Source organism: Xenopus laevis, chromosome 1S, assembly GCF_017654675.1.
Source record: "Xenopus laevis strain J_2021 chromosome 1S, Xenopus_laevis_v10.1, whole genome shotgun sequence".
NCBI classification, from domain to species: Eukaryota; Metazoa; Chordata; class Amphibia; order Anura; family Pipidae; genus Xenopus; species Xenopus laevis.
The window spans coordinates 71940340-71953713 of NC_054372.1; the positions used below are offsets into that span (position 1 = coordinate 71940340).

Here is a 13374-nt window from a genome sequence, read left to right on the forward strand (position 1 = left end):
ACTTCTCCCTGACCGAACCGAAACCGAATTTACATATGCAAATTAGGGACAGGGATGGAAATCACGTGACCTTTTGTCTCAAAACAAGGAAGTAAAAAATGTTTTCCCCTTCCAAACCCTAATATGCATATGCAAATTAGGACTTGGATTAAGTTTGGTATTCGGCCGAATCTTTCACAAAGGATTCTGGGGTTCAGCCGAAATCAAAATAGTGGATTTGGTGCATCCCTAAACCCCCCCCCCCACACACACACAAAAACAGGTACTTAGCTTTTATCTTAAAAAGACTGCAAAAGGCTCCAAAAAAATCTAACTCCTTTAAACAAAACATGGATGATCCTACCATACTTGACAGTATCCTGTATATCATGTATATAATAAATGCAGAAAATATCTCTGCCCTTTAATATATTCCTAAGGGTCAGCGCAGGGTATGTTTTATTTCTTTAGAATTAAAAAAGCGGTGAGCAAATTTTTTTCTTTTGCCATTGAACTCAAGGGTCGAATTGAAAATTTGAATTCTAAATTCTATTTTTCGAGTTTTTTTTATGGTCAAAACTGTCAAAGTTGATGCGTGTTTTCGAAATGTATCATACTCTGGCCCTTTAAGAACTCAAAATTCCACTATTCACCACCTAAAACCTGCTGAATTGCGGTTTAAGTCAATGGCAAAAGTCCAGGAATAAATGTGGAGTTGTTTGTAGCCTTCCTGACATTCAAGTTTTATTTTCGGAGAAAAAACTCAAATCGAGTTTTTAAAATTTTAATCAAATTCAATTCGAACTTGATTGGATTTTTCGGGTTGATCCTATTAACCCGAGTTTAAAAAAATTCAATGTTTTATGTTTATAATTCGTCGAATTTCTAGTTTACCTAAAAAGAAATTAATCATACATCAGCCAATATGATTTTTAATTAATTCTGGGAATAGATTGTCTGAAAAAATTCTCGAACTTCTTCAACTAGTAGTAACTACCATCACAGGAACAGCAGAGATCAATTCCTGCCAGCATTAAAAATCCATGACTATGAACTCATTAAATACTGGGCTACTGTAGCAAAACTCATTCATAAAAAGATAAATGATACTACCAAGAGAATCATGGGTTTTCAACCCAAACTCATTCTGCAGTCCTGGAGAAGGTGAAGCAAAAAATGTGTATACCACTGAATACACCAAATAGCTGTCAGAACTACTATAAAATATTAAGTTATGAAGCCTTATATCTGTACTTATATCTGAAAATGTTGCAAGTGCACTTTAACAGAAGAGTAACTCCTACATATATATTAGTAACCTAGCAACTGAGCAGATACATTGTAATCTGCATATTGGCTATGTATACATTCAGATTAGAAGACATTACAATGTTATAGCTGTAACAGATAATACTATATACCTGCATTAACCACTTTTGGGCCATATTAAAAGTATTGTATATTTCAAGGGAACCCTAATATTGGGGCAAATTAATTTTCCAAAAGAAAGACAAGCAAGCAAATAAAAACAGATCCACAAAAGCACATGCTGAGTTTTATCAGAAACAAAGGTTCAGATTTAAGATGTACTGGGTCTGTGGCTCCCTTGAGAGTAAGCTGAAACAATTTAGTACAGGGACTGTAACGGACAGATGCAAGCTGTCAATAAAAGGCATTACAGCTATTAATGGTTATGGGAGAAAATGAGTGAGATATCAATACTTGGAAGTAGTCAGCTCAGAACAGCAGCACATTACCTTCCATGCTCAGGTTAAGTAAATGCAAGAAAATGTTATGCACAACATTCATGATTTCATGTAATTCAAGAATTCTATATAATGGTAACAAGAAAGTTTTTTAAAATATACCAATTCCGTTTATTATAAAAGCAGCAGCTCTTTGTGGATAATTATGATGGGGATGTTTCTCTATCTCTCTCTCTCTCTCTCTCTCTATGTATTATTTCCTCAATATCAACAATTACATACTCCAAGTCAATATATTTAGTAAAAGTATTAATGAATACTGTAAGAGCATAGTTCAGGTTATGTTCAAAACCTTCCCTACTGTATCTTTGGATTTATACATTTGAAAGGGAGCTGCCATGTTGCTTGCTTTTATATGGAAAATGTAAGACTCCTAAACTTACCCTACAGAAAACACATGTTGTACTTAAATGCACAGCACCTACTTTACTAATAATGATGAGTAATAATTTGAGTTAACTTTTATTATGATGTATAAAGTGATATTCTGATACAATTTGCAATTGGTATAAATTTTTTATTTGTGGATTTAAATTGATTTAGCTTTTTATTAAGCAGCTCTCCAGTTTGTAATTTTGGCAATCTGGTTGCTATGGTGCAAATTACCCTAGCAACCATGCATTGATCTGAATAAAAAACTTGAATATGAATAGGACAGGGTCTGCATAGAAAGAGGAGTAGTAAGGAGGAGTAGCAAAAACAATACATTTGTAGCTTTACATAGCATTTGTTTTAAGATGGGGTCAATGACTACCATTTGAAAGCTGGAAAAGAGCTGCAAAAGACAGCAAATAATTCAAGAACTATACGAAATAAATAATGAAGACTAATTGAAAAGTTGCCTAGGATTGGCCATTCTAGAACATATTAAATGTTAGTTCAAAGGTGAACCACAATTTTAAAGGAGAACTAAACCCCCTTTCTAATAAAAACCCCTACCCTCCATAGTCCCCCCTTCCTGCCCCCCCCGCACAGGAGTTAACACAAGTAGATACCCCTAAGCAGGTAATTACCCCTTGTTGCAGAGTCAGCACAGCAGAGCTCATAGGGGCCATCTTTAGCGCTTCTGTAATCTCAGTAAGGAAGCTCTGTATCTGCGCAGTTGGAGCATATCCCCAGTTCGCTATAACTTCGCACGTGTCGAAAGTGATGAAAATTACAGAGGCACTGGAAGAAGACCCGAAGATTGCTACTTTTTTCAATTACAGTGAAAGCTCAGAAAACTGGCACAGCCACAAGGTCCTATTAATAGAGGACCGATTTAGTCTTTCTTGACTAGGCTAGTATAAGTCCATCTCAATGTTATAGTAGCTTTAAAGCATGGTATACTCCACAGTAAAGAATCATATCTTATTCTAATAATCCAGGTCCCAACAGTTCCCAATCACTCTGCGTAACAGATCCACTACCTTTATGGTTTTATCAATTTTATAACTCTCAGCAAAACAGAAAGGCTCCTGCTTCTGAAAATGTGATTATCATCGAACATTTTCATTTTATATCTGGGAAGAACATTTTGTTCTTGTATAAACAATGAGTAATTCATTACATTTTTATAGAATTTACCAGGGTAGCAGTAAATGACAATCAGCAGAGGAAATAGCAAAGGACAGCCGTTCTTATTTATGAGCCAAGCTTAATGTAAGTTTGTTTAGAATTATATTTTTGGCCAGCAGGCAACATGATTTTTTTTGGTGGCATTCCATTTAATGGAATCAGTATATATGTTCATTTGAGTGTTCATTTAAGTGCATATACCGGTAATGCAGCTCTTACACAACCAAAATTCTTTGGGATAGGTTTTAATCGAAATTTTAATTTTAAGTATAGGGCTTTGTATTTTTGACCAATGTGTGAAGCTATACCCCTGAAAACTGCAAACTATTTTCATAAAAATATACTTAGCAATTGGCTAATTCTAAATTGGAAATTATCTTTCAAGTACTAAAGGTCCCACTTGCATGATTCATTGTGCTCACACACAAACCAAGGGCATATATACATGCTAGGATATCAGCCAATGCATAGACACGGCTCTGTCTTTTACTCCCATAAATCTTCAGTATTTAGATCAATTTGGTTTGGGATGTTTGAGAGGTTTTTTTTTTAGTTTTCAAGCAAACTTTAGAAGCAGTCCAAAGGTCCCCATTAGGGATGCACCGAATCCACTATTTTGGATTCGGCCGAACCCCTGAATCCTTTGTGAAAGATTCGGCCGAAAACCAAACCAAATCCTAATTTGCATATGCAAATTAGGGGTGGGAAGGGGAAAAATTACAACTACTGCAGGATATGGACAATATTATGTTGTAATATAATATGTTAAAACTCTTTGGAGCCTCTCATTGCCCTTAGTTGTAATTTTAATGCTTATATTTATGAGTCTCTTGGCTGGCTAGGGATTCTGGGATGACTGCCACTGACACCAGGCAGAAAACAGCAGTAGTTAAAAAACCCCTCTTTACCCACCATCACTTCCCATAGAAAGAGCTAACTGAAAAACACGCTGAAGCATCAACGTTTTCAGACAATGGATATGTAGAATCATTATATATCTAGCAGAATAAATTAAAATGGACTTCTATGAATTAATTTTCCATGTGTTGCACCAAAAATGAAAAAGGCAAGAAATATGTTCATTTGCGTCTTCAGATTCTAAAGGAAAAAAATAATGAAAATCTCTGTTCAAAGCTGGTGTTATAACAGCATGATATAATATTGCTCATAACTGATCTGTTCATAACAGAACATTACCTCCTGCTTTGCAGCTCTCTAACTCCGAGTTAGTCAGTGACTTTAAGGGGGGCAACATGGGACATTTGTTTGGTGGGTTTGCAACTGATCCTCAGCATTCAGCTCAGATTCAAAAGCAACAGTTATGACCCATGCGGTCCCCTCTTAAGTCACTGATTGGTTACTGACTAACACTAACCAATCAGTGAAAACCAAGGAAGCTGCAAAGCAGGAAATAGTTTTCTAGCTATTATGTTAGACATCCAGTCACTCTAGCCTTTATACATTATATTTTTGACTGACTATATTAGAAACTTTTTTTTATTTTACATGGTCTATATATTTAGCCTGTTTTTATCTTCATACTAAACAATTCCTTTAAAAAGGCATACAATGACAGTAGACAAATTATCAAGTATATAAAGACCCAAGTCAAGAAGTTTTCACAGCCAAACCTAAAGTTAATAGAATAAATTCACTTGTGTCCACCGGGCCCTGTACTTCGCACTAGCTCAAAACTCATCATAGCAAGCTAAGCAGCCTCACTGGCACCTGCCACAAGATGCTACGTAGCATGGACAGGCACAAGTACCATTATAAATAATTTTATGAAATTATTTTGCAAACACAAGCATTTGTATTCGTAAACGAGCCCAGTATAGCATAGGTCTTAATAAATTGTTTTTATTTTATGTTACATAACAGTCTTTATCAATATTGCATTTAAATGGTGATCGATAGAAAAATTAATTCTCAACAATAGGAGAGGTTTTGTTGAATGCATTGCATAGATAACTTGCTGTAAGCTAACCAAGAATGTACCTAAACACTCTGTACACATCTTAAAGACAAAAAGCATACTAAAAAAAGTGAGTTTCTTTCTGCCTAAAAACTATTTATACTGCACATTGCTTAGCACACAAGAGTTGTGTTGTGTTGGTTTACTAGATATCTTCTCTTTTACTACTTTATACTAGATAAGCGATTAATTTGGAGGGGGGGGGGAGAAGAGGAGCAAATTGATTATGCCCATGCTCAGGGCAAGGAGGTTTAAGCTGAAGGTAGGAAGTCCGATACAGAAGTCCATGTGTACAATAGAAGGAAAGAATTGCAGGGTTTCTTTTGACAGGGGACTCAGAGCAGCACTACTTGAGGGTTTACTGGTATATTTAGGTAAGATTTAGATAAGACTTACTTAGTTTTAACCTTTCATTCTCCTTTACATCTCCAACTCAGTCTCACCTGAAAAATTCAGTTCTATCCCTTTGTTGTTTTAGATCACAATTTGTAACAAGATGCAGCTCTGAAAACAGCATTTTACAGAACATATCTCTATATAATTAAAGATGAAGAAGCCCTTTGCAGCATAGGTATGTCAGTACCAAAAATATATAGTTGTACAGAAATTCCTGAGTTGGATAAATTATAATCCCACAGAAGAGCCAAGGATGATTTGCAAAGCACTCCAGCAGAAATAAGCAAGCTTGAGAATGCACAGCCATAAAATATGCTTGGGATCTGTGATTTTCCAAATAAGGGGTCTTTCTGTGATTTGGATCTTTCTACCTTAAGGGCAGAGACACACGTGGAGATTCGGGGAGATTAGTCGCCCGGCGACAATAATTATATTTTAGTTGGGATCAAGTACACGGTACTGTTTTTACTATGACTGAGAATTTTTTTAAATAATTTTATTAAAAAGGAGCCATCCTGTATTTCAGAGCTTTATAGATAACAGATCCTATACGAATATATTATTGTGTGTTTTTTTTTTAAACTATTCCACATATCCATGAAGTCACTTATGTAGCAACCTATTTCCCAAGGTAAAAAGACAAAATTAGATGTATGGGGTCGATTATCCAGAAAAATCTGAAATTTTGAAGAGTATCACACAATTCTCCAATATGAGTTCATTTTTTTCTGTAATGCTACAGTAGCTTTACTTGATGGTAGCTAAACAAAACTATTTTTAGCTTTAAATGTTTTATCACATTTAAGTGATGGTGATCCAAATTACGCAAGGACCTTTATCCGGAAAATCCCACCACAAAAGAATTTTAGATGATAGATCCTATACATGGAATATATTTTCCCAGGGTACTGAAAACTGCTACTGAAGACCCCAAAGAATTCTAAATTTGATGTTAAACACTTCCACCCTTGCAAACAAAACTCACCAAATGCCCACATAGCACCCAATTGTTTGCTTTGCAGACGTTTTTGTAGAGAGGTAAAATATGTACAGTAATGTAATCCCTCTGGAAACCCATTAAGAAAGCTCTGATTTACAGTATGGGAAGGTTATATGAGCCAATAATTCTGTTTAACTAAAAAAAAAAATTCTCTGTATAAATGAAACAGTACCTTGTAACTGAGGGTAAATTAGTTGGATCCTATATCCACCTTTTTATTCCAAACTATTTTTAGAATACCTGGATACAAAATTTCCACATACCTACTCAAAATTGGCACTAAGATTTTCCTCTGCCACTTGGATGGGTGCCCAGACTTAACTATTTTTAGCAACATATTAGGGTCACAATTCACCAGGGTGGGGGGGGGGGGTAAATCCAGGGCAGTGTTACCATATTTTTTTCACTTGCCAGTACAAAATAAACATGCTTGGGGAATACAGGTAGAGTCTCTAATTTTGCTCTACTGCACATGTGCGAGTCCAAGTCTGCAGAGAGATGTTTGGGAAAGGTATTTAAGTGATGCGGTGCTTCATTACTTTTTTTCTCCTGGGCTGGTGCTTTTAATTCCTTAAACCGGCCATAGATGCGCAGATTTTATTCTTTGTGCGATGAATTCACATTTGTTTCAATTGTCATGGAACAAAAAAACGGGACACTCCACACACGAAGTACAAAAGGAAGATTCATACAATTTTCAGAACAACTGTATATTTGCATCTATGGCCATCTTAAGGCTAGTACCACAAAAGGTTAATTCTCACTCCGCATATAAATGCCCGCTCCTGTGTCTGCACTCACAGATACTGGGTCTGTCTGGGTGCAGACACAAGGTAAGAATATCAGTGCGGAAATGTGCGAGTGCATTTTCATGCCAAAATCTGCTTTGTTTGTCTGCACCCAGGCTGAAAATCAGGCTAATGCCACACATGATTAAGAGGAGAACCCCCAGGGAAAAAAAAGAACTGTGAATCAGGCTGTGTGTGTTCTTTACATGTTAAGTTATAAAAATGTGATATTTCACAATATCCAAAGAATAGAAAAGAACCCCCACCGGAACAGACTAAACTCAGGCAGTCACAAAATATTATTAACACACTTATTTGTAGTAGGTTAAAAAATTAAAATTAAACACCACTGGTCAGTGCATGAGGCTGAATATGCCACTTATTATTGTTGTAAAGTGCTGTGCAATAAATTATAAAGTGCAGTGCAAAGGATTATAAGTGAGGAGCATGGGAGGCCAAATTTATTGTTTCCCACAACAAATTCGGCGATTAATAAAGTAATACCAAAATTAATAACCAGTTTCTAAATTACTAGTAATACTAAGGAATAAATTGATAGTTATAATTGATTGACTAAAATGGAAATATATAATACAATAGATTATAAAGTGCTACAGTGCTAAATGGATTAGATAATCCTTACTAAGATTCGATTAGTTAATTAACTAGGCTGCCATTAGATAGAATAAAAATAAATCAATGTTCAAATTCATGAGAAAAGGAGGAAAATGAAAAAGGAGATGGTGGAGTTGTCCCAAAACTGCTACCTAATTTGTTCTATCCCTGGGACACCACAAAGGTGGAGAAGGCAGAGTAACCGGGACTGTGGTCTCGTAATTAACTGAGCCCTAAGCTGATTTGAGAGACTACGATATCCTATAAAACCACAATTCCGCGGTCTCCTGGGAGTTTTAGTATTGCAGAGAAATGTAAAATGTGATATTGTTATGTTACTGTAAAAGAAAAGATTGCATTTTGCTTAGATAAAAACCGGAAGGACAATCTAATGGAGCTGTTTGAGGACAATGAGATCTAACAGTCAGCAGCTCAAGATTTACTGATTGATCACAATCTAGGTTATTGGCACCCCTGCACTTGGATTTTGGTAAATAGACCAAACACTTTACAAATTAATGTGTAGTCTTGTGAATAAAATTATATATGATACATGATGAAGGGAGGTTGAAAACCCCCTGAAATGTTTATCATTGTGGTGAAAAATCAATAAAAAGTGGTGCATGTCCCGGCTGCAGATAGAGTGTGTGCAGATCCGTGAATTTTCTATTGTTGCTAAGGGACCTTGCCGGGTCGACAGAGAGCCAGCACCACCAGCGCAGGAAAGTTAAGAGGCCGGAGAGCGGTAGATATAACATTTAATAAAATGATAAAACATATAGGTCTTACAGAGTCCCTAAAATAATAGTCCCTTTATTTTCTATGTAAAAACCCACAAGTAAGGCAACCTATCTGAAGACATATATGGGATCCTTTACCAGGAAACGTTATCTGTAGAGCTCTAAATTATGGATAGAATCTATTTAAAGTGAGTAACCTAATTTTTTTTTTTTTTTAAATTTCCTTTTCTCTGTAATAATAATAAAGTAACTTGTACTTGAAGGTAACTAACCTACTTAAGTCTATGGTGGCAAAACATTCCTACTGTGTTGTTTAAATGATTTTCAGTAGACCTAAGGTATGGTGGTCCAAATTAAAGAAATATTTCAAAAATTATAGAAATTATCCAGAAAGACTAGGCTCCAAGCATGCCATATAATACATCCTATACCTGTATATGCTTGGACATAACATATTTATGAACTATTCATAAAGAGTTCTTACAAGTTTTCATGGCTGACACCAGTCTTTGCAAACAAAACAGATGGCAATTTAAACTTTTCAACAGTAAGCTAGCCCAGCCAAGCCAAATACTTTTAGAAACCAAAGATTCTGAATATTTTTTAAAGATACATATGTATTTCTTCTGAAAGCTAATCAGGCAGATTAAAAATTCCTATCAGACAAGGACCACAAGATGCAATGTAGTCCTTGCCCCAGCAGGATTTTTAAACATGCCCTGCATTCCTGTTCCTGTTCAGTAGTTTGGCATCAAGCCCATATAAGCATCTCAAGGTCTTTAAAGGAGAATTAAAAGTCTAATCCAAGGGGGGGGGGCAAAAATTAAAGCACCTTCCCAGGATTGTAAAGACTTACTTGATAACCCGAGCCCGTGCAGAAAAATGCATTTGCCCGGGGTACTGGGTGGGAGCGATCCTCTTCCTCCCTTTTTCACTCCAGTGAATCCAGTGGCCAACACATACACAGTAGAGAGAAAAAGATGGCTTTTTTCTGACTTTTCACTCTACTGCAAAATGTGCAAGGAAAAGAACTGAAGATGATGGCTCGCTGGCGTACCCCAGATCAGTGAAGTTTTTTGCTAGCAGGAGCATTAGCTCAGTTATCAGGTTAAGTCATTATAATTCTTGGGTGGTGCCAAATGTTTAGGCACCACCCAAGAATTATAATGGCTGGATGGATTGGTATATAAAACTGTAAAAACCCTTGATGACATGATCCCTTACTGATCCTATTGGCAGGAAAAAAAAATTAACATGGTTGGCATCTGCCTGTCAAAGCACTCATGGGACAGTTTTTAGCCAGAAAACATACAAGTGTAGGGTGCTGAATCAGAGGCATGTGTAACAGCATCCTAAGAGTAAACAGAAGATTATAATATAGTATCTAAAACAACTAATACATTTCAGTTTTGAAAAGAGAGTAAATAAATATGTCATGTATAACATACCTATGCCTAATAAAGTAGGGGGGGGGGGGGTGTGTGTGTGTGTGTGTGTGTGTGTGTGTGTGTGTGTGTGTGTGTGTGTGTGTGTGTGTATATAGAGATATATATGTAGATATATATGTATATATATATATATATATAGAGATATATATATATATTATATATAGATATATATATATATATATATATATATAGATATAGAAATTGCATCGTTCAATATGGTTACATCAGAAAATAAGGTTTATGGATTCAATAAACCTTATTTTCTGATGTAACCATATTGAACGATTGATGTTTCATGCAAACCCTGTGAGTGCCGGTACCACGTGCAATTTCTATCTATTATTTAACCAGTGCACCCAGGTCTTTTGATGTATTTGAAGGTGTGCAGCTTGTACCCACCTCTATATATATATATATATATATATTATATATATATATATATATATATATATATATATATATATATATATATATATATATATATATATATATATATATATATATATATATATATATATATATATACATACAAAATACGTGAATATCTTGTAAATTATATCCTTATAAACGGTGAGTTCTGATGTCATCATTTATAAACGGTGAGTTCTGATGTCATTTCTGTCACATGACTCACTGAAACTTGTGTATTATAATAAAGTACCCCCAGTTGCAAAATATGAGGATATTAGAAGTTACCTGGAGTTCCATGACCTGTATAAAAACACTCTGCCTTCGGCCTTGTGTTTTTATATGGTCATGGAACTTCTCGTGACTTATAATATCCTTATATTTTACAAGAAGGTGTACTTTATTCATTATATAAACACAAAAGCCATGAATAGCCTGTAAATTACATCCTTATAAATGGTGACTAGTTATGTAATCAGTTATAAATGGTGAGTTACTAAAACTTGTGTATTAAAATAAAGTATCCGTTGTTGGAAAATATGAGAATATTAGAAGTAACCTTGGAGTTCCATGATCTGTATAATATAAATATTATGCAAATTACAATGTGCAAGAAGCCACCTTATAAACATTCCTATGACTGGGATCAGAGCTCATGAACTAGATGTTTCCCTGTAACTGTGCAAGTATGCTACTAAGCATAACCTGTATGTTTTCCTTACACTTATTCAAGAATTTGGAAACCTTTGAAAGGAAATGTGATTTTGGCCTATATATGATGAATCTGCAAACAGAACTGGTACTATAATTATATCCCTTTATACAGTGAAGCAATTCCCATGTGTGCAAGTAAAACACTTGCTATTTAAAAGGGGAGTTTACAAATGGAGTTTACCAATTCAGTATGATGCTGACAGTGATGTTTAGACAAGCTGCAATTGGTATTCATTTTTTCTAAAACTTGAATTATTTAGCTTTTTGTTCAGCAGCTCTAATGTTAGGAATTTCAGTCTATCTTGTTGCTATGGTCCATTTTACCCTAGAAACCATGCACTGCTTTAAATAAGACTGAAAGATGAATAGCTAAGTGCCCGAATAGACTGATAACCAATGAAACACAATAAAACTGCAGCCTCTGAGAAGAATAGTTCATTGGCTACCTGGATCAATCATACCCTCCTCATCTTATATTATTTATAAAGAATAAAAGATGAATCCTAAAAGGTAGCTAAGAATGGGAAAGTCTACGGCATATTAAAATCAACCTAGTTCCTTAATACATGATAGTAAATCACGAGTGCAATGTTACAGAATGCTGAAGCACAGTAGAATGGTTATTTTCCACCACCCAATATTTGACGAGACATCTTGTTCACCTATGACTTGAGTTGTAAGTGAAACGCCAAAAAAAGGTGTTTTGCTACAATGCTTATTGATATCAGATATTTTAATCAACATATGGATGGGGATTCGCACGGGGATCTATGGCAATCCAGATGCTGCATAAACTACAACGCTCAGGGTCGCTGCAATAAATGGCACAGGCATTGGATTCTGCTGTGTATTTATTGGCTGCCTGCACTTGGGTGAAAAAGGCACACAATTGGATAACACTGATTGGACTAGTTGATTATAATAGAAAACCACAAGAGCCACTAACTACAGACGCATAAAGTAGGATTTTTTTTTCCATTCTACACAATTTCTACATTCTAGGTGGCATTTCTGGCTAAGGTCTCAATGCTCTCACCCGTTCCTCCGGGGCCGTTAGCTGGTTCTCCGCCATCTTTCTTTGGGGGCCGAGATTCTCCGGTACATCCGGGCTCCTACTGTTCCCCTCCGGGCTGTACTACCACCAGACTCTCTGCGCCTCTCCGGCCCTTCCAAACCAACGTCACGTCGCCCGCAACACGTCCAGTCCTACCCTCCCTTTGGAACAGCAGGAAAGCGAGGCCGTGACGCTGCTAGCGGGATTCTACCCAATTAGCCACAGGGAGGGGCCGAGACGGCCATCTTTACTAAGGGGCTCTGTGAGGCGTCGAGATGCATTACTCAAGAGTAGATAGTATCTGGGTCTGGTGTCTGATATTGCGCTATAGCATCCAGAATACAGCGAGCCATACTGGCAAAGTTTCACAAGGCTTTTTACTTTGAAGCTTAACAGATTTGTAGCCTTTGAAATTGACAAATATAATTTAAATAAAATGACTTACCAATGTATTCAACTTTTTAAATGCAGTTTCCTGAAAGAATCTAGTACGCTTGCATAGGGAATACATTGGGTCTTTATGCTACATTTATTCCTTTGGAAGTGCTATGTGTTGCCCTTAAGCAATATGGCCGCTTTAAATTTAGCGTAAAGCAAATCAGTGCGCTCACTCGCTGTTGAAAGATATATTTCTCTCCCAGACCACCGTAGTTAGAACAGAAACGCAACAGATGTGTGATTTTTGTTATTCAGTGCATTTTTTTTACTGCGCTGAGTAAAAAAAAAAAAAGAGTAAGACAACTGGATAAAGTTATATCATGACAAATAACAGTCCACCCTGCACAGGCAGGATTGCCTTTCTTACAAATTATACTTGCCTATAATGATAGAGAAAATATTCGATCTTCAATCTGTCGAGGCCATGTAGAAGTCGATGTCAGTGGTCTGATTTGCAATTTGGAGATATATGCGCTGGGTTTTAAACGATGATTGG

General features: G+C 36.1%; 1 protein-coding gene across 2 annotated transcripts in view; it reads right to left on the reverse strand.

The window, feature by feature from the left end:
- The window catches only part of ptpn9l.S (protein tyrosine phosphatase non-receptor type 9-like S homeolog), a 40702-nt gene extending 28021 nt beyond the window's left edge, over positions 1–12681 (reverse strand). Inside the window, exon 1 of one of the 2 annotated variants that reach the window (XM_018234060.2) lies at positions 12423–12681. In XM_018234060.2, coding sequence (XP_018089549.1) covers positions 12423–12458 — 36 coding nt within the window. In that variant the 5' untranslated portion in view covers positions 12459–12681. The remainder of the gene's footprint in view (positions 1–12422) is intronic. The other variant, NM_001087734.1, reaches the window with a different exon arrangement.
- Positions 12682–13374: the final 693 nt, after the last annotated feature.